General features: G+C 37.4%; 1 protein-coding gene and 2 long non-coding RNA genes across 4 annotated transcripts in view; 1 reads left to right on the plus strand and 2 right to left on the minus strand.

The window, feature by feature from the left end:
- The window catches only part of LOC26526708 (poly [ADP-ribose] polymerase), a 40,543-nt gene extending 19,090 nt beyond the window's left edge, over positions 1-21,453 (minus strand). Inside the window, exons 1-3 of one of the 2 annotated variants that reach the window (XM_026976387.1) lie at positions 21,098-21,453; positions 7,964-8,105; positions 7,575-7,908 (exon numbers count right to left, since the gene is read on the minus strand). In XM_026976387.1, the coding sequence (XP_026832188.1) occupies positions 7,575-7,908; positions 7,964-8,105; positions 21,098-21,211 (590 nt within the window). In that variant the 5' untranslated portion in view covers positions 21,212-21,453. Of the gene's footprint in view, positions 1-7,574; positions 7,909-7,963; positions 8,106-21,097 lie in introns of those variants that run through there. The other variant, XM_026976388.1, reaches the window with a different exon arrangement.
- Positions 20,143-20,374, minus strand: LOC113563859. Its single transcript, XR_003407635.1, has 2 exons — positions 20,304-20,374; positions 20,143-20,249 (listed from the first exon to the last, which is right to left on the minus strand). It is a non-coding gene; the product is annotated as an uncharacterized LOC113563859 (long non-coding RNA).
- Positions 21,454-24,792: 3,339 nt separating the features above from the next.
- Positions 24,793-26,254, plus strand: LOC113563860. Its single transcript, XR_003407636.1, has 2 exons — positions 24,793-25,054; positions 26,172-26,254. It is a non-coding gene; the product is annotated as an uncharacterized LOC113563860 (long non-coding RNA).
- The last annotated feature ends 860 nt before the right edge of the window (positions 26,255-27,114 follow it).

Genomic DNA, 27,114 nt, shown 5'->3' on the forward strand with positions numbered 1-27,114 from the left:
CTTCATGATCCATACTCAAGATTCGGACGGCGAAATGAATAAGGTTTTGGTCATGCAAAAATCATCAAATTCAATCACCAATTCCATCAAAGCACACCCCTGGCTTTGATGACAATAGACGAAATATAATATAATGTAATACATATTATATTAGTTTGGCAAATATCTCCCTTTCCGCAAATATCTCCCTTCCAAAGCGCTACAGAGCTGGCAATACTATACATAATTTGAAAGGTCTTGACATAACCTACAAAACGACGCTATGCATGATTAGTTTGGTTATTGCGTTCAACAGTTATAGACGTGTAAACATGGAGTTCACTAACGCCGAAACTCGCGCTATTTTAAAGTTTTCCTTCGTTAGAGGCAAATCCGCTAGAGAAACGTTCCATGAGATTAATGGTGTTTTGGGGGATGGTACTCTATCACTTCGAACCGCGGAGGAATGGTTTCGACGATTCAGAGCCGGTGAAAACGACACCATGGATAAGCCAGCCGGCGGAAGACCTGTGACGACAGATACCGATCAAATCATGGAATACATCGAGTTAGACCGGCATGTGGCATCTCGTGACATCGCCCAGGAGATGGGAGTTAGTCACCAAATCATTTTAAACCATCTGCAGAAGGCTGGATACAAAAAAAAGCTTGATGTTTGGGTGCCGCATGATTTGACGCAAAAAAACCTTCTGGACCGAATCAACGCCTGCGATATGCTGCTGAAACGGAACGAACTCGACCCATTCTTGAAGCGGATGGTGACTGGCGACGAAAAATGGATCACATACGACAATATCAAGCGAAAACGGTCGTGGTCGAAGGCCGGTGAATCGTCCCAAACAGTGGCCAAGCCGGGATTGACGGCCAGGAAGGTTTTGCTGTGTGTTTGGTGGGATTGGAAGGGAATCATCCACTATGAGCTGCTCCCATATGGCCAGACGCTTAATTCTACCATCTACTGCGAACAACTGGACCGCTTGAAGCAGGCGATCGACCAGAAGCGTCCAGAATAGGCCAACAGGAAGGGTGTAGTGTTCCACCAGGACAACGACAGACCACACACTTCGTTGATGACTCGTCAGAAGCTACGGGAGCTCAGATGGGAGGTTTTATCGCATCCACCATATAGCCCGGACATAGCGCCAAGTGATTACCACCTGTTCCTGTCCATGGCGAATGCCCTTGGTGGTGTAAAGTTGAACTCAAAAGAGGCTTGTGAAAAGTGGCTGTCCGAGTTCTTCGCAAATAAGGAGGGGGGCTTCTACGAGGGAGGTATTATGAAGTTGCCGTCTAGATGGAAACAGATTATCGAACAAAACGGCGCATATTTGAACTAAATCCGATCACTGTAACACTTTTTATAAAGCATTGAATAAAGAGCAAAAAAGCCAATTTGCCAACCTATTATTACATGTGCCTGTCTAGCATCTTGGGTGGGGTATAGGTTAAGTAATTGTTCGACCTGGTTGACGAATCCAGATAATTTGCCAGGTGTGCCATCGTAGTAGTGTAGTTCTTTGATCTGGCCCAATAGTTGATTCAGGTGGTTTTCGGAGAGTTGTGGAACTGCCATATTGTAATTTGTTTGTTGATTTTTTTGATGCACAGAATTTTTGTGATTTGGTTTATTTAAACCCACAGAACAATTTTTATAGAATTTTGATTCTGACAGCACGGGATTTTTGATTAGTTTGCAGAGTTTATCTGACCACACGGGATTTTTTTATTATGAAATCTACACGCACGTAGATTCTTTTGCGGATCCATTTAATTTTGAAATCACTGTTTTAATTCGCTGGTCAGGTTAGCAAGTTGTATAGCATATCCTGTAAATGACCGGTACCGTACTAAAGGACTTCGTATTTAATGATGATCCTACCGACTGCGCCAATTATATGTTGGTAATTTCCATAAGTCAAAAAAATATAATTTTTATTTAACTGAATAATTACAACACTTTATTTTTGGAGAACACCGACCTTCTTAATTTAAGTCTCAAACTGAACTCTCTTATTTCATCTAGATTGATTAACGTTCAGCCTCGGGTTCGAGCTTTTCATATATGGACTTTGGATTTTTAGGATTAGGGAGAGAGCTTTGGAGTTATCTGCATTTCTCTTGGATTCAAGTGCGTTCGCTCTTGGATACAAGTACTCTTAGATTCTTAAGATTTTGTTTATTTGAAATTTAAAACTTTTGTTTTCGAGTTTGCGAGTCCGAACTTTGAACGTGGGAACTTGACAATTAGGCAAAGAATGTTTAGTCTACCAATGGGTGATTTGTTTAAATAACATCCTGTATTCGTATTACTTGGGGTTTTTCCGCTTGGCTTTGGTTCTGGGATTCTGCTGACGAGTTCATTCTCATCTAGGGCTGAGTGCATAAAGGGTAATATGGGGTATGCTGATTTACAATTTTGAGGTATAGGGTAGTAAATAAGTAGGCATGTGCTCATGTCTAAGGGACTTATGGATATGTCACTATATAATAGGTTGGCAAATATCTCCCTTCCGCTTTTTTGTTCTTTATTCAATGCTTTATAAAAAGTGTTACAGTGATCGGATTTAGTTCAAATATGCGCCGTTTTGTTCGATAATCTGTTTCCATCTAGACGGCAACTTCATAATACCTCCCTCGTAGAAGCCCCCCTCCTTATTTGCGAAGAACTCGGACAAATCATGCGGCACCCAAACATCAAGCTTTTTTTTGTATCCAGCCTTCTGCAGATGGTTTAAAATGGTTTGGTGACTAACTCTCATCTCCTGGGCGATGTCACGAGATGCCACATGCCGGTCTAACTCGATGTATTCCATGATTTGATCGGTATTTGTCGTCACAGGTCTTCCGCCGGCTGGCTTATCCATGGTGTCGTTTTCACTGGCTCTGAATCGTCGAAACCATTCCTCCGCGGTTCGAAGTGATAGAGTACCATCCCCCAAAACACCATTAATCTCACGGAACGTTTCTCTAGCGGATTTGTCTTTAACGAAGGAAAACTTTAAAATAGCGCGAATTTCGGCGTTAGTGAACTCCATGTTTACACGTCTATAACTGTTGAACGCAATATCCAAACTAATCATACAAACTAATAATAGCGTCGTTTTGTAGGTTATGTCAAGACCTTTCAAATTATGTATAGTATTGTCAGATACGAGCTCTGTAGCGCTTTGTACATAGCCGCGAAATTCAAAAGACAAAAAGATATTTGCCAAACTAATATATGGAGCGGTAAAACGCCTGATCACGGATTCAGCACTGGAAGTTGTAATACAAGCAAGAGCAACGACATGGATGGAAATTAAAGCAACACTGGCAACATCATTCAAGAACCATAGACCATACGTAACCCTAGTGAGAAAACTGGAAGAAATAACACCCCGGTCCAATAAGTAAGTTTATAGAAAAATTATAATTACAATACTGGAATATTTTTGACAAACTAGAATTAGAAAATAGCCCTATCGATAAGTTAAACTACACTGAAATGTTAAAAAGACCGATTAAAACTACAATAGATCGAAAATTGCCAGATATAATGTACCTGTCACTAGCGCGTAAGGACATTGATACTATTGCTAAATTAAAACAAGTCTCGATGGAGTTAGGTCTATATGACGGTAACCCCGAAAATCAATACTTTAATAAATAAGACAGGCATAAGCAAAAGGACAGAGGAAATATGAATCAAAACAATAATCAAAGATACTTTAACAGCAGATATAATAGTTGTGGCACTCACTACGCTGTAACGAATCAAAATATAAACATGCAAACCCCAAATCAATTTATGACCAATCAAAATTAATACATGACTCGTCCTATACCTCCCGATCGGAGGGGAAATTATTACACTTTTAGAAGGGATTTAACTCAAGGCAGACAAAACAATCCTCTCAATTTTCAACCTTCAACTTCAAATGTGAACAATAATAGGCCGATAAAAAGACAACGGGAAAGTCAGAGTGGTCAAATGAAGATGGATGTAAATTTTCATCAGACTGCCTCGGAAACTCAAGAAACGCGGGAAAACGAATCAGCAAAACGAAAGCAAAAATTGACTACGAAAAGGAAACCGTAACCCTAGGCTGAAGAACCTACAAATTGAGGTACGAAGAAGAAAAAGTCGAAACCGCACCCGCAAAATGCCTTAAGCCCAAGCTTAAGCAAAAGGAGGAGACCGCATCAGCAAAATGCCTCGCTCCAAAGATAAACATTAACACAATGGACATTGATGAAAGACTCTTTGATCCAAAGTCAGTTGACAAAGATATAGTCAACTTCGCGATAAATAACGAATTACGCGAATGTAAAGAATACAGACTCGAACATTTAAATGTAGAGGAAGTCGAACGTTTAAAGAAGGTCCTATACGAATATAGAGACATTCAGTACAAAGAAGGAGAAAATTTGACCTTCACAAGTACCATTAAACATGTTATCCAAACTCAACACGAAGATCCAGTTTACCGAAATCCTCATAAATACCCCCAAAGCGTTACCCAAGAAGTCAACAAACAAATTACTGAAATGATAGAACAATCGCCAATCGAAGTCACCTTATTGTTCTCGCATTTGGGTGGTCCCTAAGAAGGCAGACGCCTCTGGGAAACAGAAATTAAGGTTAGTAGTGGACTATAAGTTTAGGTTAGGTTATATGAAATAACTGTCAACGACAAATTCCCCGTTCCTAGAATTGATAAAATATTGGATAAATCAGACGATGCCAATATTTTACAACGATTGATCTAGCCAAGGGTTTTCATCAAATCCAAATGGATAAAAATTCCATTGCGTAAACAGCTTTTTCAACCAACTACGGGCAATACGAATATGCACGCATGCCTTTTGGTTTGAAAAATGCCCCTGCAACATTTCAGAGATGTATGAACAATCTTGTGGAAGATTTGATCTACAAGGACTGCTTAGTATACCTGGATGATATAATATCATATATATCATTTATAATAATAATTATAAAATTTACTCCACTTCATTGGAGGAACACATTCTATCTCTAAGGAAAGTCTTTGGGAAACTCGGGGATGCTAACTTAAAATTAAAAAGGTGAGTTCATGAAGAAGGAAACCGAATTCCTGGGACATATTGTAACCACAAACGGCATCAAACCCAATCCAAATAAAACTAATGCAATCACAAATTTTCCATGGCTTAATAATATTAAAGAGCCAAACATGAACGAATTCGATTATAAAATTAAATATTTTCCGGGCAAAGAAAACCATGTAGCCGACGCCCTTTCCCGCACAAAAATCGAAGAAGCCATGCTAGGTGAAGTCGCAGATAGCGCAAACGCAACAGTCCACAGCGCGAGTGAAGATAATTTAAATTACATATCAATAACCGAAAGACCACTTAATTATTTTTCTAGACAGCTAGAACTAGAAAAAGGTAACAACGACACTACCAATGTGAGCCATTATTTTCAAAACTTAAAAATCAAGATAATCTGTAAAGAAATGACAGTTGAAGTCGCCAAAAAAATCATTAAGGAATATTTGTGCACTAAGAACAGCGCTTTTTACTTCCCTAACAACGAAGATTTTCTGATTTTCCAGAGGGAATACACTGAAATCGTAAGCCCTAATAGTTTTACTAAATTACTAAAATGTACCAAAAAACTAATAGATATCTTAACCTACGCCGAATTTAAAGACTTAATATTGAAAAGGCATAAAAAAGTTCTCCACCCAGGAATAGAAAAAACCACTAACTGGTTTAAAGAAGAATACTATTTCCCAGAAAGCCAAAAATTAATCCAGAATATCATTAATGAATGCGAAATCTGTAATATAGCAAAAACAGAACACAGAAATACGAAATTGACATTTGAAACAACTCCAGAAATATTCAACGTAAGAGAAAAATACCAGATACCAGAAAAAGCTATCAATCAAGATTGCACTAACAACAAATTGTAATATCAGGAAATAACATTGTAAAAATTAAAAATTGTACAATCCAAATTGATGAATTCATAATTTCAAACAATCTAGCAGATTTTACACAAGCAATTTACATTACAAATAATGTTACAAGATTAGAACCAATATCCCATTTACTAATAAAGGAATTAATAAACGATTATGTAAAACACTACAATATATTCCAAATTATATGCTTTATAACTTTCGGTGTTATGATAATAAGTTTAATCTTGTACCTAGTATGTAAGTCCAAGAGTATCCCTAAGAAACTTATTGTAAAATATTCTAAACAAAACGAAGAAAATTCGACACCAGAACCCAATGTAAATCAAAATGTAAAATGTAAAAATGTAAAAACGAAAACAATATAATGACGTATCCAATTTTAACGACCTGAGGACAGGCCAAAGTCAATGGTTGGGGGTTCAAAGTTCGGACTCGCAAACTCGAAAACAAAAGTTTTAAATTCAAATAAACAAAATCTTAAGAATCTAAGAGCACTTGTATCCAAGAGCGAATGCACTTGAATCCAAGAGAAATGCAGATCACTCCAAAGCTCTCTCTCTAATCCTAAAAACCAAAGCCCATATTTGATAAGCTCGAACCCGAGGCTTGAAGGTTAATCAATCTAGATCAATAAGATGAGTTCAGTTTGAGACTTAAATTAAGAAGGTCGGTGGTTTCCAAAAATAAAGTGTTGTAATTATTCAGTTAATAAAAATTATATTTTTTTTGACTTATGGAATTTACCAACATATAATTATATATATTATATATAATAAATATTTATATTTTTATTGACCTTTTTTAGTTATTCAGTTTCTCAGTAAAATAGCATTCAGAGTTGGGGGCATAAGATGAAATAACATCATGGTAATCACATTCGCTGGCAACGGTTAAGATGAGAGGTTATTGTATGTACAATAGGTGATGGTCCGTCGATGGTTTTACGTCGCTTGAGGACATTGATGAGACCATAGCGTCATTATCGGCGCTAATTACATATATGTTTAGACACGTTGCCAAAATGAATGCACATTTGTTAACGTTACTGTTCTCGTCTCCTAAAGGTTCTATTAACCAGATATAGGCGTTGTTTGGATGTGGGGGAATGCGTTGGCAGGCAGATTTAATATGTATGAATCTTTCCAGTTCGAATTCGAACTCAGCTAGCTGTCGAAGAGCTAGCTGCCGATGCTAAGTCGATTTCCTCTATAATCAGCTTACTTTTACACAGCTATTGGGAGTAACGGAAAAATATTTTAAAATGGTGGCAGGAAAATCAAAAATGAATCTTTTTTTTAAATGGTTTGTGTGACAGAACTTCGGCAATCTTCTGAAAAAAAAACTTGCGATTTTTCCTCTTCAATAGAATCTACACGATTAATTGCAATTTTCCAGCTTTTATAGTTCTTTTACGGCTGGAAACGGTTTTTTCTACCTGTTACATACTTTTTAAGGAATTATACCATATACTATTATACACATGGTTAAGAAAAGATCACAATACTTTGTGGATCAAATTAGTTACCAGTTCAGTATACGAACTTGAGTATAATCAAGCTATTTTTTTTTCAAAATATATATTATAAGCGAACAATTAATAGATAAAATGTGATATTAACTTACGGTAAGGCGTTTTTAACTTCCGCTTGATCATCATCTGCTAAGCTGTTAAATCCTGGCATATTGGCACCTGAATCAAACCAGCCAAGCTCGGAACGCAATTGGGCGAAACAGTCCAAATGATGCCACAAAGGCTGGCCTCCGTACTTTATACCAACTTCAGTGTCATAAACAGTTTTACGTAAGCGAACTAGATCCTTATTTATTCTTTGTTCACATCCACGACACGTCGATCGACCAGATTTTGCATATTCAATCCCAAAGTCTTTTAGTGCTAAGTTAGAAGCCTTCGATCGCTTTTTTCCTAACTGTGAGCTTATAACTCCTTGCATATTTTCTAAGTACATTTTAAAATGTTTTTACATTTATATAGAAAACTTTTATATACTTACCCACAAGATCCGTTAATTCTTTTTGATCAGCAAATCGAAGATTTCCAAAATTATCTATGTCACCTACTGAGCAGGGACGCTGGTGCTTAAAAAAGCAGGTCTTATGAAACCAATTCGGAACTTTGGCGTCATGAAATGCAGACTAAAGAATAAGAATAAAAATTAAATAGTTTCGTTATTTTTTTTCATTAATTAAGGAAGAAATAAACTCTAAATTCTCTTTTTCTAAGTAGTGTTATTTAGCGTCCCAATTTAAAAGCTATTCCCATTTTTTTTAATAATATGTCGACCTATCTACGTAAGTATTCATCTATTGACAATGATGACCATTTTTATTGGTCGGTGCGTAGACTTTACAGAAATCTGCATATCGAATCCTATCGATTCTGTCTTATACGTTCTTCACAACATTCCCTTTAAATTACAATCCTAAAATCGAACAGCCGACTTTCATTAGTAATCATAGAGCAAGAGTATTTGTTTTTAAAAGTGTTAAGGTCCCAAGGATGCCCAGTGCTGCCTATTTTTCGGCCGGACTTGCCCAACCTTTTTTAAACAATTTTGGTGGCATATCCATGATCTTTCACCCAAACTTAGGAAGGATAAAGTCTTAGTCTGTATTTTTTTCCTGCGACAAATTTATTCTACACCGTTGTTGTTAAAAATAAAATAAAAATATTTCCTGGAGTAGTGTGAAGTCTTACTTATATTCATTGCACTTCTTGCCAACTTTGTAAACACAATTAAACACAATCTTTGCCAGCTCAGTTTTGCAATTGCATGTAGGCTCTTTGCTCTCTCTTCTCTCTCTCTTTTTCTTGTGCGTTTGCCTTAGCGTTTTGCAATAAAATTAGCTCTTCGCCATACATACGCATATATGCATTGCTGTACCTCAAAAAAACTGCCAAACAAAAAATTAAATATAAATCGTCGTCGTATTTAATAATGAAAACGAGTTATCTTTTGTATTTAAAAAGTATGCAAATCTGGATGTGGTTAATACAAAAGTGTGATTAATTTTGTATAAAAAAGATTTAAAACTTTACCTATTAAACTAATTGCCCAACAACCTATCCAATATAATTTTATCTATTTAACTATAAATTAAGAATACATTAAGAAATGGTGCGATATTGTTTTGATGCTGTGCTTTAATTTCGAAGGAGACTTTTTTTGAAGTCGCGCGAAACTTGATAACGTTGCTTAAGTTGATAATCTGGTATGCTAGATAAGTACGCTGTGGATGCTTTTTGCAGAATGCTTTTAATTTTATTTGTGGCCGCTAGCTCAGCTTTTCCCAGGGCGGAGTTTTCCCCTTGCTACACAGCTCGTAAACAGGTAAGCAGTTGCATTAATTTTAAGTAAACGACGAAAACTTTAAATTCTGGTGGCCGTACATGTTGTGACCATGCGCATCCACCCAACCTAGGATGCCCGGAGGATTTAACGGACATCACCCATTACCAATACGTCGAAGTCGGTCCAGACGACTACGACGGCTCCATCTCCCACTCAGTGAACACTCACTCAAACAGTCTGGTAAGTTCACTTGCATTAATAACCATCAACATTATTATGGACTAATTCTAACATTATTTACATTTTCTTGTCAATCCCTCATCAGGCAGCAATCACCCTTGTTCGTCGACTGCTTTTGGAACGGTCAAAGCGAGAAGTCTAGGAAGCCTTGGAGACCTACAAAACGCCGCGGAAACTTGCCCCGTAATTGGCGGTGCTTTCGAAGACGGCACTACAATGGACGTATTAACATATTATAATATGTATAGGGTCACCTAATCTTGAGAAGCTCTAAGGGATGAGACTGGACGCGCGAACCAATCGTGAGTATGTGTTGTATTATTGTATGTCTTGTACGTGTTGACTAACTAAATTCTCGCTACCCAAATTTAGCGGCATTGAAAACGGCACGACGACGACAATTCGGACTCGCGTTTGACTCCGGTTTGATTAAGAAAGATCGAGGTAACAAAGTGCTAATAAGAAAAATGAATCGAATTGAGTTCTTAGCTTCAGCGCCAGGACTAGCAGTAGCAGTAGACGACTGTTGAAGGCAAATGTGGCGGTCGACGCCTCACGGAATAGCTAAGGATTGGAGCCAAAGGAGGTTGCCCCGGAAAATTCCCAATCCAACGAACGTGGTTCTCCCTGCGCCCAGTTACTAGTATGCTTGGAACGGACTCACCGGCGGTATCGGGATCGCCTCGGGGAGGATGTTGGATTGCAAACCTGACTCCAGAATGCCTGATGGACGGGTAAATCTCCCAAATATGGCCCAATTCCTAAGCGACTAGGTTACTCCAAGAAATTTTCCCGGTGATCCTTTATGTTGGGACCCCGGTTATTCTAGGGACAAATGTTGAAATAAATAACTGCACACGACACTAAATTATCTAACTCACTGTTTCTTAATTTCCGGCACAGATTTATAAATTTATGTTGCTCTATCTGCAACTTAATAGCTCGTCGGTATGGATACGATTGACTATGATTTGCTTTTTATCATGCTCCCCGCCATATTCCTAATCTTCTCCTTGGGTAATTGGACATAATCCAGGCCGTTTAAGAGTAATCCCGGAGCGTACCGGGATTATTCAAACGGCCAGATTGCCTACCAGGATTCCCGAAGAGGGGCGCCAACAAAACCATCGCCCTATCGTGATACCTATCGATAAGGGCCTATTATCTTCGACTGCAACTGCGGCAACCCCCACAAGCTGACAACAATTTCTACGCCACCACTTATTTATTTGTTTGTTTTGTATTTTTTGCCAAGCTCATTCTAACCGTTCCATGCTGTCCCGTCCCAACTTTAAAATATAATTTGTTTTTTATTATTTTACTATTTGTCTTGCCATTCACTATCGGTATGCCATTTCAACGCCCACAAGCCGCAATAAGCTGTCATGCCCACAATTTAAACTCTTTTCTGGGAGTAGAGTGTAGTATATGCCAATGGATAATTTTTTTTTCTCAAGTGAATGTGGATATGGAAAAAAAATAATTTAACAAAGAAAATGAATAAGCTGATGAAACACCAAAATAGATTTTTTTCTGAAACCGTCTTTGTTAATCTGAAGTGAAGCAAGTTGATATAAGCCGAATTCAATCAAGTTGACAACCAAAAAGTGATCTTCTGGTGTGAGTTGGCAGGCTACGTGTTGCGTTGCGTTTTTTGTTTCATGGGGGCTCAAGCCTCTCAAAGTTGATGTGTGCCTAATGCAAGTGTGTTATGTGTCAAATGATCTTCGAAGTGTCGTGTACCGCAACTGCTCGAGTGTGAGTTTGTTTCATGGCGACTCAAACACGTTGAAGTCTGTGAGGTCATTATCATATGTGAAATCAGATCACATCAATAGTTCGAAGTGAGTGGATGGGAAAAGTTGGTCTGTTTATGGACACGTGAAATTGTTTCATGGCGACTAAACACGTTCGTTCGTCTCAAACATACGACCAATGCACTGTATGAACCATTTAAAACTATTTATTTAATGACGGATATTTAGTGCGACACACACGTTTGATCATACAATTTAGTTCCGCGACTATCAGACACCCGTTACTCAGCTAGTGGAAGTGCAAACGGGAAATTTTAAAATTTTCTGGAAAATCGATACAATTGGAGAAAAAATTATAAAAGGAAAAAAAAAACTTAAAAATTGTTTTAAAGTGTGGGCGTGAAAGTTTTGGGCGGTTTGTGGGCGTGGCAAAAAAGTGTTTGCCAAATTTATAGAAATTTACAAGATATATACAAAATTGAAAAAATATCACATTTCTCAAAAGTGTGGGCGTGAGAGTTTTGTGGGCGTGGCAAAAAGATTTTTTGGCAAATCTATAGGAATTTACAAGATATAATATTAGTTTGGCAAATATCTCCCTTCCGCCTTTTTGTCTTTTGAATTTCGCGGCTATGTACAAAGCGCTACAGAGCTCGTATCTGGCAATACTATACATAATTTGAAAGGTCTTGACATAACCTATATGATTGGATATTGCGTTCAACAGTTATAGACGTGTAAACATGGAGTTCACTAACGCCGAAATTCGCGCTATTTTAAAGTTTTCCTTCGTTAAAGACAAATCCGCTAGAGAAACGTTCCGTGAGATTAATGGTGTTTGGATGGGAGTTAGTCACCAAACCATTTTAAACCATCTGCAGAAGGCTGGATACAAAAAAAAGCTTGATGTTTGGGTGCCGCATGATTTGACGCAAAAAAACCTTCTGGACCGAATCAACGCCTGCGATATGCTGCTGAAACGGAACGAACTCGACCCATTCTTGAAGCGGATGGTGACTGGCGACGAAAAATGGATCACATACGACAATATCAAGCGAAAACGGTCGTGGTCGAAGGCCGGTGAATCGTCCCAAACAGTGGCCAAGCCGGGATTGACGGCCAGGAAGGTTTTGCTGTGTGTTTGGTGGGATTGGAAGGGAATCATCCACTATGAGCTGCTCCCATATGGCCAGACGCTTAATTCTACCATCTACTACGAACAACTGGACCGCTTGAAGCAGGCGATCGACCAGAAGCGTCCAGAATTGGCCAACAGGAAGGGTGTAGTGTTCCACCAGGACAACGCCAGACCACACACTTCGTTAATGACTCGTCAGAAGCTACGGGAGCTCGGATGGGAGGTTTTATCGCATCCACCATATAGCCCGGACATAGCGCCAAGTGATTACCACCTGTTCCTGTCCATGGCGAATGCCCTTGGTGGTGTAAAGTTGAACTCAAAAGAGGCTTGTGAAAAGTGGCTGTCCGAGTTCTTCGCAAATAAGGAGGGGGGCTTCTACGAGGGAGGTATTATGAAGTTGCCGTCTAGATGGAAGCAGATTATCGAACAAAACGGCGCATATTTGAACTAAATCCGATCACTGTAACACTTTTTATAAAGCATTATTTGACAACATATTATTAAAGAATAATTGCTAATTAAACCTCCATCTACAAAAAGCATAACAAAATGACCATACGTCTTTCCGGAAGACTGACAAGGACCGCTCTTCAGCACGGGGTGCTAATCAACGTATATAATCCCGAAGACCTTTGCGATGAGCGGAACTGGTACCGGCCTCGGACACCAGCTGCAGAAGGAATAAGCGCGAGAGGCACACCGCTCCCTGCGTTACCGAAGGAGCATCAGCGTGCCACGAATCGGCGACGCCCAGCTGATGCAGGGTCAAACAAACGAAATAAAGAATTAATTGGTCTGGTTACGACAGAAGATGTGCTCAAGCAAGCTATCCTACATAGTTACTCGTCAGTTTTCAGAGGAAATCAGAGGATACCCTTCATTTGGTCCGACTCTCTCTTTCTGTTTATTGGAAGCAATAAAGAAAACTAATAACTTTTCGTTCTACATATCTGCCATCCGGGATTCTCTGATCAAATACACCCCAAAAATAAGAATGCTTGGGTACCCGGTTACGTTGGGATCATAGGCAATCCATGCGTGAATGCTGCCATTGCGGTTGATTGTCAATCGTAACGAGTAGTATAAAGTAGTATATCTATAGCCGTAACAATAACCTAGCTTTAAAATATTTTATTTATTTATTTTATTTATTTTTTTTTTTAAAAAAAAAGTTTGTTTCGGCCAAATTTCTCTATTGTGCCGAGGAGCCCGTTGTCCATTGTCCATCCAACACCTTCGTGGATATTTCCGTTTAAGGACACTAGTCAAGTTCTTATATTTATTACTCATAGAGTAAATGAATGTACCATCTTTCTTGACAAGTATAAAACAGGCAGAATAATTTCATATTTACTACAAATGATATAAATGTCGAGAAATTAAAGTAAATGTAATATTAATATCAAATATCTTTATCAAATATAAATTTAACAATAAAAAATATACTTGGCTTTTGATTAGGCTTTTTGAACTGCTCTTCACTTATTTAGCCCAGCTTTGAATTATCCGATATTACATATGGGATCAGATTAAGCGAATAGGTGATAAAAATAAGTAATAATTGAGGAATAATTAATTCTAACCTATATTGCGCTGCACTAGAATCTGCATAAGTAGATGGAATATACGGGTACGCCCATTTTAAACGGTTTTATGTATTAGATTTCTCATCATATATTCCGACCACCCGATATCTATCGAGAAAGTTTAGAACAGAGTGAAGGTACACCGGAATTGAAATCTGACCTCAACGCTTACGTCTATTTTACTATATTATTACTGCTTGTGCGCGAGTTAACATGCCCTCTTACTTCGGCCACAGGGAAACAACACCGACCCAGCAACACAAAACTGAGAGCCGAGTAAATTCAACGAAGATCGCCAATACGAACTCGGACGAAGTCGCATTTGTGTGAAGCATACAATTTTTCTAATAAAGAGGTTCATTCTCATTTCATACCCCAAGCTGCTCAGTTGTTTTTTTGAAAGCTTTGCTCCGTCGGCCACAGGATTGTAACTCGCGCACGTACACCCCGGAAAGGTAATATCATATGCTATACCTAACTGCAAAAATGTGGTTTCATTGGAAATAATTTTTTAAGCATATGGGCGTGGCAATACGTTGACGTGGTGGACGCTGCGCTGTGTCCACGTCTCTGGAAGCTCATGCTGAATCTCAACAGTCTATCTTTTGTAGTTCCTGAGATCGAGACGTTCACACGAACAGACAAACATGGGCAGTTCGACTCGGCCATTGATCCTGATCAACAATATATGTAATATATATACTTTATACGGTCGGAAACGCTTCCTTCTGCCTGATACAACCTTTAAGCTATCTAGTATACTCTTTTAGTGTAGGAGTAACTATTAAGTATAACTATAACTATAATAGTATAACTATTAAGAAAAAGCAGACCAAACAGAAGATCTGAATGTTTATTGGGGCTTAGAGTTACAAAAGAAAAAACGCCACAATGACAGACAGTTCAGCCGCCATCAGGGCTTATATTAAAGAAATTTCTAGCTCAGTGCTCGAATTTGAGGGACCTTGCGAAGGGACCTCAGAAAAATCAAGGGTTGCCTTTTATATTTCGGGAATAGAGAACAATAACAAATATTAAATAAATATTAATCATTTCCCATTAAGATTGTAATGAACTGTTTCTCTTGGTTCTGCTCGCTACGAATTGCAACGGCTAGCTCAGAAAGTTTGTTTGTTCGCCCCACCAAATTTCTGATTTGGGTGATTGCCCGACCAAAGAGAAGACAGTTTTAGGTTCGAACAGCTTTGTTTGCAGACTTCTTCAATGATAGAGTAGGACTCTATCGCCGTCGCTCCTTCGTCGTCCTTCCCCTGTTTTCGACCGCTTACCCGTGTCGGCTTGAATGGGGATTAGGATGTTATGGTGCGGAGGTGTATCGCCCGTTAGGTCAAGCTGACGCTCTTCCCCGGACCACCTTTGCCGACCACTGACTCTTCTGACCGTGCCCAGTTCACTTGCAGGGACCTTCCTCCTGCGTCTCTCGCGTTCCCACTGACTGTTCACTTGTCCCGTGGTATAGCTCTTCGCGTACTCTCACTGACTGTCTTTCCCGGGGTACAACTCCTCGCGTATTCTCACTGACTGTCGCGCGGCCGCGTCGGGACTGTGGCCGTACTCTGCCCAATTATCATCTTGCACGTATGACTTTTGAGTGTTTAGCTGCCTGCATTCCAACCTTCTTCGCTGTTCCTAGGCAGCTCTTTTCCACCTTGATTTTTGGTGAGTTTTAAGAGTCCTCACAAGATCTATACACTTTTGCATGATTTTGAACCACGAGTCGAAGCACTTTTGCCAAAACATGCATTCTGAACATATCTACCGCGTCTTCAGGTGTCGGAAAACATTACCCTCTCATTCTTTTTTGCGTACGGGAATAAAAAGAAGTCATTGGGTGCCATGTCAGGACTATACGGCGGATGACTCATCAAATCGATATTTTGAGTGCTAAAAAATTCAGTTCTTTGAGCCGATGTGTGAGAGCTTGCATTGTCACGATGAGGAATGATTCGGCTTCGGCGGTTGCTTTTCCTGATTTCCTGGAAGACAACTAGCAAGCAAATGGTTGTGTACCACTGAGAGTTGATTATTTTGCGTTGTTCAAATGGTACGATTGCGACATGTCCCGCTTTTCCGAAAAAATGGGATTATTAGCTTGGAAGTGATTCGTGCGCGTTCGATTTCGCTCATCTTGAAACACCGATACAGTCGATTGCTGTTTACTTTCGGGCTCATACGCGTAAATCCACGGTTCATCACCTGTCACGATGTTTTGAACGTGCTTGGAGCATTTCTTTCAACTAATTAACACGAGTTTTTTTTTTGAGCGATTGACAAATTGTGTGGTATCCAACGCGTACAAATTTTGTTGACGGTCAAATGTTCATGAAGTATTGAATGTCGGTTGCCCATGGTTGTCTCAATCTCTCGACATGACCACCTTCCAATATCAGTTCCAATATCCAATAACAATACTTACGCTTCTTTTCTATTTTTTTGGTGATATGAATCTTTTAAGTCACTGTAAACCACACAATTAGGGCTCGTATTTCAAAAAGTTTTGTACGTATTATATACTATGTCAAGCTTTACGATAGAGTAATCCTAGGGTTGTCCATTCCCAAAATATAAAAAGCAACCCTCGTATAGCTGTACAAGTTAATAAATCAAAAATAATATGTATAACACAATAATTGGTACAGAACGAAACCATTATCAAGAAATTACAAACTGTAATTCTTGGGGAGACATCCCAAAACATCAAGGCAAAACTGTCCACAGCAGAACAGAGAAAACTCCTTGAATCCTCGCTTGTAGACGAATGCATTCCTGCTGAACACTCTAATACTCTAATTACTATAGAGGCTATAACAGGATTAAGCGTGCTGAGCACAAAAGCATTAAGACCGTAATAAAATCAGGAACTTGTACCACTATGGAAGCAGCAAAAAGCGCATACATAAGAATTACTACAGGAATCACAGGAAAATACAGTAATTTTTACAAGGAGAGGTAATTCTAGCCACGGCTATGGTTACAGAGGAGCAGCCGTGGTAGAGGAAGTCATTTCAATAGCCGCAATAAAGGTAGCAGATACAATAACAGCAATAATCATATTCATAACAATGACTATAGTTATAGAGGTCGTGGTACATCATACAGAGGCAACCACCACAACAATCAGAACGGAAACGCTACCCAGAATACTTTGGGAAACTCACTCAACCCTTTAAATACAGAGCAGTAAATCACAGAGTGGTTCCACTATCAATTTCAACAAAAGCAAAAGTATCCCTTACAAATGTTTTATATGTAGACACAGGTGCTGATATATCAAAATTAAAAGAATGTCTTGCGATTTGTTCAAATTATATATTATAATAGATATTTAGGGAATAAGTGGAACAGTCAAATCAAAGTGGTTAATTTTTGTGGAAATAAAAAATGATAAATGCATAATCCCACATAATTTTTATATTGTATATTTGGAATTCACTGTTCAGTGTGACGGAATACTAGAAATCGATTTCATTATAAAATATTCAACTATTAATTAGATTTAGAATCAAGCACTAAATATAGCGATCTATTTGGTCTAGAAACCAAATCATTAACTACAAATAATTTGTATAAGCAAAAGTTGAGATTGAAGGATGATGAAGTATATATTATATATATTATATATTATATAGTATAGTATATAGTATATATTATAACAAATTATAGAAATCCTCAAAGCCAAAAAGATAAGATGGAAGCTCACGTACAGAAATTAATTAACAATAAAATAGGTGATCGCTCCGTATCACCTTAAAATAGCCCACTTCACTCCAGAATCAAAAAAGAAAAAATGCCATTTAGTAATATCGTCAAATTAATAAACCCAAATATTTTTCGTGTCTTTATTTAATGTCAGCATTTCACCATTTATAATTTAAAAAAAGGTCAAGAGATATAACGTATATCTTTGGAAGTATTTCAATAGATTCAGTTAAAACAACTACGTATTCTAAAACTCCAATGACCGTTACTGATACCCCAGAACACGCTTTTGATAGAATAGTGGTATATACAATTGGTTCTCTACCAAAATCAAAAAATGGCAATGAAATGCAGTCACTCTCTTTTGTGACTTTAACAAATACTCAACAAATGCACAAAAACTGTCTCTAAAGTGATATATTTTTTTATTCTGAAGTACTGTCCAATATAGACGTTTATTACAGACATGGAACAGAATAAAAATTCAGTAATAACTGACTTGTGCAAATACTTAAAAATTAAAAATATAACATCCACTGCACACAACAGCCTTATATTTGAAGTAGTCGAAAGAAGTCATAGGACTTTAAATAAGTACATACGATTCTGCATATCGGTTTATAAAATTAATTGGGACGTATGACTCCAATATTTTGTATACTGCTACAACACGTTCCGACAACACATAACTATTGTTTATATCATCATTAAATTTACCGAAGCAGTTTAATAGTGTAGGTAATATAGAAGTTATCTACAGTATAGAGGATTACGCTAATAAAAATAAATATTGAATGTAGCAAACAAAAGAGCAAGAAATACGCTTGCAGAGCACCAAAAAAGAAAAAAATAAACGACTTTATTATTTAAATAGAGAAAATATAAAATAAAATATAATAGGGAAATTGCAAAAAACTTTTTGTTAAAATATGATTGTGTGTCTGTGTAATATAGCTGAAAGCCGGTGGAGTCTGGGTAAGGGAATATTTTAATTGTGTTTATTAGTGAGCAGTTAATGGGTATGTGAGATATGAATAATATTTGGTTTTTTGGTATCATTGTATCAATACCATTAATCCCAGTGACTGTTTAAAATATTATGGCTTATAATAAGTTTATTGCAGTAGTTTGGAATTAAACAGTCCCAGTCGGGAAAGTTGGATTGTCATTTCCAAATCTTCTATGTATTCTGTACTCTGCATGAGTTCAAATAAAAGAGTGTTAATGATGCTGTTGTCCTTTTCAAATTTCCGTATCTTTTGCATTCCGTCATTTATTATTCGTATAGCGTCGTTGAGTTCAAGTTTCTCTTGTATGTCTACTCGATCGTTTTCATCATTTTATCTTGTTTTTATCTGAAACTGATCTGCTGATTTCCTTTTTAATTTGACCTTCCTTTTTTAAATTCGGCGGCAGTGGAGCAAATACGACAGCGATGATGATCATCTTAGGATGCAGGATGCAGGGTAACATCCCAGGCATCGCAAAACAGGCGCACTCTTAAAAAAAACTTGATAGAATTCGATTTGATTTGTAGAACTAACATTTGATATTGACTCAGAGTTTGTCAAAGCCTTGATATAGCACCAATAGTATACGATAACTTTCTTTAAAAAGTAGGAGAACAAGCCATCACCGACCAGAGAAAGGTTAAAGAATCAAACTTGTTCTTGTATTGCGGTTTGCGCAAGTCCGTGACTAGTTCCTTTTTTGTCAGTGCATAAGCAACTCAGAACCCGACGATGGTGCTGCTGCTGTGGATGCTGCTGTCCCTGCTGGTGTTTGGAAACGTCCCTGTTCATATGCAAAACATTTGCGTTGACGCAAAATCAAAACATCACACAGGATCAATTACAACTAATGATATAGAGACGAGGATGCCAAGAGAGATCGGGATCACTGGACGGCGATGGAGTTGCAGATGGTGATGGGTTGGGCAGGGAGGTGGAAATGGAGCTCGAGTTGGTAATGGAGATGACAGCTTGACTTGGCTGACAGCTGAGATGACGTCGCCACATCTGGGACCCGTGTGCTAACAAGTTGCACCCCGTCTGAAATTGCCCAATTGATGATGAGTTCCGCGAGCGCATAATACTCCAGCCATCTCACTGTGGCGGCTGAGATAATAGCGCCCCACTTATCAATTAGAGAAATTTCATTACCAAGAGCTATGTCTATTTACAGTGGAATTTGGTATCAGGCTATTAAGCCGTCTAACATCCATTACGCCCTATGAGGGCAAATGTAATATGCTTTATGCTAAATTCATAAGAAGTAAAGTTGTAGTATGCATATGTATGTATATCGCTATAGCGCGTAACCTCTATGGCAATGGCAATCACATGTACATATGTATGTGAAGTGCAAGTGTCAGCATACTCCCCTGCAGTTCCATACACTCTTAAACAGAGCAATATCATCGCTATTAATCACCGCTGTTTGTGTGCACTTTAACATTTTATTATTACTAAAAATGGTCCCACGGAGTTTGGGCCAGCTTCGTTTCAGTTGTTAGAAAATGGGACTACATGTTCAATTAACCTCTAAAAAAAAATATTAGTGTATTAATATATACAATATGTATGAATAAAATTTACCTTAAATGAGCCCTTATGTGGGTTGTATTTGTTGTTCCTCATAAATTGAATTCATTACGTTAATTATTTAATAAATTAAATTCGAAAATAATTCAAAACATAAATTCATTTAATTTAAAATAATTTACCATTTTCTTAGAAAATTGGCACTCAACAAAAATCAAATCACAAGTGACCCCGCGATAAAGAGTGCTTGCCTTTTAAAAAAGGAATCCGTTAATCTATTTCGATCTCTTTTTGTCATTTCCCTTTAGCGCGTTCCCGTCCATTTTACTTCCATACCTTTGCCTTTGTATGCCACAAATTTCTTACGATGCCTATGCGCTTATTGGGAGCGCTTAGCAGTCGGATAGAATAAATGAAAAGGCGATAATTGTGCTTGAAAAATCATCACAATTTCATCGATTGATTAAGCACATTATCATTCCATTTTCATCGCCTTAAATTATTAGGAGACAGATCGCGCGCGAGAGTGCAGTCGAAGCAGTTGGCTCAGTAGCGATGAACTGTGGAACTGCAGGATATATATGAAATATACATATGTATAAGAACCCCGCTCCTCTGCTGACGACACCGACAGCACGGCTCTGCGGCATAGGAAAAGAGAACTTTCTGTAAGAACATTTTGACATTGAACATTTATCATCAATGGGAGCACGATAATGCCCAATCAATTAAGTGAATAAATCAAAACAAATATAAATTTAAGGGCTTTTAATTCCACAAAAGTAAATCAGTCCCATTTTTAGTCACTTATCTTCAGAAGACTTCCGACTGTATTTATAGTAACTTACTTGAACCATAACAGCAATCCGAAGGTTATCCTTAGGAATGGAACTTTTACATCCTTTACAAGCGGCTCGTCCAGTTCTAGCATATTCGGCAAGATAAGGTAATTCAATATCCATATTCTAGTTTGAACGTATTGTGGCCAATTTCGAAATAATATAAACATGGACAATATACATATATCGAATTATGTATTTTCGAAAACAATAAATTTGTATATCGAAGATAAAGACCAAAAAATATTGTTATACTCGATCTCCAATGATTCTAAAAACTCATGCCGTTAGAAAGGTGTATACAGTTAAAATATAAATGTAAAAGTGCTAAATTAGATACATAGTTATAGAATTTGAAAACAGTCTAATTCTGTTTTGATTATACATTTTCTATTTTAAGAAGGAAGTGTAGTCATCTCGGCGATTAAGATTAACATTTGTGTCTGTTAAGTCTCTTCGTTTCTCTAGTTTTATTTTTCTTTCAAAACCCAATTAATAAATGACACCTTCCCAAAAATGCTGGTTTGCGGCGAAAATTTTACATTCATTAACCAAAGACAGTAGAATAATAAGATGCGTAACGGCCATACATTGGTTTTGCAGTATGCAGCCACATTTTTGGTGGCGGCAGTAATTGCTCTCTTCCTGCTCGCATAAAATTGAGAGCATAAAAATCTAAAAATAGAATTCACTTGCTTGTATGAGTGAAAATAGTAAACAAAAAAGTGTGCATGTGATCCGAAATCAATTTTGATCTAAGAAACGAATTTGATTAATGTTTTGGTCAATTTAGTTGTAATATGACCTAAATATTATTTAAAAATTGATGCCGTGACTATTATTTTTTTTAAGAAGTTTTAATATTCTTTAGTTAAAATCGCCGCTCGAATTAGCTAACGTTTACATATAAATATTTTTATTATTATCTGTAATATATGTATTTTTTGGTATCCACCACGGGGAGGACATTACAATTGTAATGGGGTCGTGTATTTATATGACCTTCGAGTCGACTTGAAATAATAAATGTTAAACAATAAAATATTTCCATGTTCCCCAACTAAGCTAGTTTTTTAACTTTTGCTTTTCGATATAAATTGCTCCTTTTTTTTAATGCATTTTAATAAATTTTTGTACTATATATATATACATATATGTATATATTTATATTTAGTCGTCACTAATTTTTCATTTATGAGATAGAATGCTGAGTTTTGCTAGCTTTTTTTGTTTATCAGCTGTCACAGTCCACTTGCAATGCTTAAAAAGTAAAACTTTTATAAGTTTGTTTAAAATATCAATTTTATGCACATAACAGTCATTATTTGAGTGAAACCATAATGAGTGAAACCATACGCTGTATGCGTACAAGAGAGCTGCTGGCTCTAGAGCGCTCTCTCTCTGGCCCTTGAACAAAAATTCGAGAGAGCCTGGAGCCAGCCCGAAAAAATCGCGTGCATAAAAATCATATGGCGTTACGCGTCTTATTATTGTAGAGTCTGCATTAACTCTATGAGTAGTAAATATACATAAGTACTTTACTAGTATCCTTAAACGGAAATATCCACGAAGGTGGATTGAAGGACAATGGACATCGGGCTCGTCGACACAATTGAGAAACTCGACCATGCATTACGCACTTTTTTTTATACACTGCACTATGGGGAATTAAACCATATTTTGTTGGCATACATAAATATCTCGTAAACTAGTCTTATACACGCCTTAATAATTATTTTGGCAAAGTGGGTGTGTCGCCACCGACCACCACGCCACCCCCTCCCCCATGAAAAAAAAATATTTTTTTTACTCAATATATTACATTCGTTTGCATGTTCAAATTCGCACGACAACAATTCAGTGACTTCTCGCGGAAGAGGAAGTCGCTTATGTTTTTGAATGCGACTATGAAACTGTGAAATCCTCTGTGAAACATCAGTAAAGTGGAATTCAACTTTGCTTGAATTTCCAAGTATGTTCAAGACTGCCTTCCGACCATACCGGGACGGAATCCAACCTTATCCAGCTTTCTATTGCATATTTTCCATTTATGCAATAATTTAAGATAAAGTGCGCGCGCTTTCTCCCATAAGTAACTCTAATTAATTTCAAAAGTGATGCACTCGGTATGCCCACAAATTAATTTGAATATTGCATTCAGTATGCACCACATGCGCCAGTATGCGCCACACACTTCTACTAGGGCCGCATTGCTAATCGAGAGGTTGCTATATAAAAACTATAAAAGGCCGGACTATAGGTATAATTACAAAATGACTTAATCAAACTCATTTAATCGTTGACTATCAACCGAATTTGCTGGATTGCCTCTGATCCCAACGTAACCGGGTACCCAAGCAGTCTTATAATGGGCTGTATTTGATCAGAGATTTCCGGATGCAAAACGAACAGGTATTAGTTTTCTTTATTGCTTCGAAGGTTGAGAGAGAATCGGAGCAAATAAATTAGTTCCTCTGATTTTCTCTGCTATCTTTACAGCTTCTAGAATAGTAATTGCCTTTGCTGTGAAAACTGACGAGTTGCTAACTATAGTTTGTTTGAGCACATCTTCTTCCGTCGTAAGTGCAAGACCAATAAATTATTTGATCTCTGACGACCTATCATTGTTAAGAAGTGAAATATTATTATCTTTATCTCCTCTTTATCTTATTATCTGTATGCCTTATTCCAATTAACTATTGAGTTGTGATGTTGATTTCGTGATATAATATTGCTTAATTGGGTGTTTATTAGCATGTTATCCATGTTGTATGGGCGCCTCGAAGGCTCAAGTTTGTGTGGAGGTAGAAATCGGTAGGATTTCAAACTAAACATTTAAGGCAATAATCGTTTCTTTGAAAATCTATTGTCTATAAATTTACGACATTTCGCATCGCCTTTTATAAGATTTTTTATTGGTTTTAAAATAACAGGTAGGGTATTTAGAAACTTAAGCCAACTTAAGGCAACAAGGGGCAATTTAAAAAATTTCTGAGGTTCTGAGTAAAATATTGTATATATGTACATACATATATCCGGACCCATAGAAACCTTTTCAAAATATTAGAACCAAATGTGAAGTTTGTAAGACCTTTTTTTTTGCAAAACAGAACACGAAAAAAACTCCTTTTGAAAAAAACTCCAAAAACCAAAAAAAAATATTGAGGCAAATATGCTTGTAACATGCATCGACATTCATTCAAAATTAACTTCCATCATTGAAACAAAAGCCACAGATTGGATTGAAAGTAAAAACTTTTGACTGGAAATGGTTAATATCATAAGTGTGTTAGGATAGATACTCGTAAGGCTCACAGTACCATGTATGCTCCATGTATTAACTTAGGTTGAGGTATGAAACCCATGGTGGCAAACAGAAGCGCAAGATCAAATCCCCGTTATGAGAAAGAACCATATGGTCATCTCGCTCTCACTCATAAGTTTGCACTAAGAGATAAAAATGTACACCTAGCTATCAGGCATACATAGAGATATAGGAGAGCATAAGCAAAAGGCGAATAATCGGCATTAGGTGGCGAGTTCTTGGTTAGATGAGTCGAATAAAGAAGCGACGCATCGGAGTGTTGTTAAGTGTTCACATCAAAAGTGGTTATTACTCAAAAATAAGCATTTGCAAAAATAAGCAGTATACCCAATGAAGTTAAGTTAGAATCTGCTACGAAAAACTATTTCGGGCTGAATAAAAGCCAACTGATAATATTTGGAAAAATCTTGTGTTATATTAATATTAAAAGAAAGAACAAAATGTTATTTTTATTTAAACGTGGTCCCAAACGGTTTTATGAGAAATAATGATGTCCTCGGACGAAATTTTATGAAAGCGTGCCAGTTGAAACTGGATCCAGATGCTTTGGGAAGGGTTACGGTTAACCCATTAGATAGCAAAAGATATAGAAAAACAATTAACAGTTATTAACAGTAATTAGCGAAACAGATATTGGAACGGTTAGTACAACAGTTAATCCTACAATTAGTAAAACGGTTAATCCTTCAGTTAGTAAAACAGTAATCCTTCAGTTAGTAAAAAAGTTATTTTTTAGTTAGTAAAACGGTCAAAAAAACAGTTATTCCTCTAGACAGCGTAACGACGGATCCCACACTTAGTCAGAAATTTCATGCTACAGTTATGCCCAGCTATGAGGAAGCATTTAGAGAAATCTTTAGCATTGATTACATAGAAGATGAGCAAATGAATTACAAGCCTTAGAATGTCAAAAAAAGAGATTATTAAATTCAATTAATTAAGTGTTAGGAGACCTGCCAAACCTTTAGTTAATTGTGAAATAAAACTATGTTTAGAAACGTCAAAACCATTTAGCTGGACCCCAAGAAGACTCGCCTTACTTGGAGAAAGAAAAGGTACAAAAATTGTTAGATGAATATATAAAAGAGGGAATTATACAACCTAGCGAGTCAGAATATGCTTCACCAATAGTTTTAGTAAAGAAGAAAACAGGAGACATACGACTATGCATAGACTTTAGGAAGCTAAACAAAAAGTTAATTAAAGATAATTATCCGATACCGCTCATTGATGACCTCTTAGACAAACTATATAACAAGAAAGTATTTTCAAAACTTGTTTTAAAAAATGGTTATTTTCATGTATTTGTTAATAAGGAATCGGTTAAATACACCTCATTTGTTACACCTTTATGGCAATTCGAATTTCTCGAAATGCCAATGGCATTCGAGGATCTTATAAGGGACAACAAAGTAATTATATACATGGACGACATCATGACCGCCAGCAAGGACACGGTTGAGCATTTAAAAACCTTAAAGAAGGTTTTTCCTAGATTAACTCGAAACAAATTAAAATTAAGAATGGATAAATTTGAGTTTCTTCAGACAAATATTAAGTATTTAGGATTCATTATAAATGGCAAAGGCATTCCGTATCTTTTGCATTCCGTCATTTATTATTCGTATAGCGTCGTTGAGTTCAAGTTTCTCTTGTATGTCTACTCGATCGTTTTCATCATTTTATCTTGTTTTTATCTGAAACTGATCTGCTGATTTCCTTTTTAATTTGACCTTCCTTTTTTAAATTCGCCGGCAGTGGAGCAAATACGACAGCGATGATGATCATCTTAGGATGCAGGATGCAGGGTAACATCCCAGGCATCGCAAAACAGGCGCACTCTTAAAAAAAACTTGATAGAATTCGATTTGATTTGTAGAACTAACATTTGATATTGACTCAGAGTTTGTCAAAGCCTTGATATAGCACCAATAGTATACGATAACTTTCTTTAAAAAGTAGGAGAACAAGCCATCACCGACCAGAGAAAGGTTAAAGAATCAAACTTGTTCTTGTATTGCGGTTTGCGCAAGTCCGTGACTAGTTCCTTTTTTGTCAGTGCATAAGCAACTCAGAACCCGACGATGGTGCTGCTGCTGTGGATGCTGCTGTCCCTGCTGGTGTTTGGAAACGTCCCTGTTCATATGCAAAACATTTGCGTTGACGCAAAATCAAAACATCACACAGGATCAATTACAACTAATGATATAGAGACGAGGATGCCAAGAGAGATCGGGATCACTGGACGGCGATGGAGTTGCAGATGGTGATGGGTTGGGCAGGGAGGTGGAAATGGAGCTCGAGTTGGTAATGGAGATGACAGCTTGACTTGGCTGACGGCTGAGATGACGTCGCCACATCTGGGACCCGTGTGCTAACAAGTTGCACCCCGTCTGAAATTGCCCAATTGATGATGAGTTCCGCGAGCGCATAATACTCCAGCCATCTCACTGTGGCGGCTGAGATAATAGCGCCCCACTTATCAATTAGAGAAATTTCATTACCAAGAGCTATGTCTATTTACAGTGGAATGTGGTATCAGGCTATTAAGCCGTCTAACATCCATTACGCCCTATGAGGGCAAATGTAATATGCTTTATGCTAAATTCATAAGAAGTAAAGTTGTAGTATGCATATGTATGTATATCGCTATAGCGCGTAACCTCTATGGCAATGGCAATCACATGTACATATGTATGTG

The sequence above is a fragment of the Drosophila erecta genome, unplaced genomic scaffold (assembly GCF_003286155.1).
Source record: "Drosophila erecta strain 14021-0224.00,06,07 unplaced genomic scaffold, DereRS2 tig00000021-arrow-pilon, whole genome shotgun sequence".
Lineage (NCBI taxonomy): Eukaryota > Metazoa > Arthropoda > Insecta > Diptera > Drosophilidae > Drosophila > Drosophila erecta.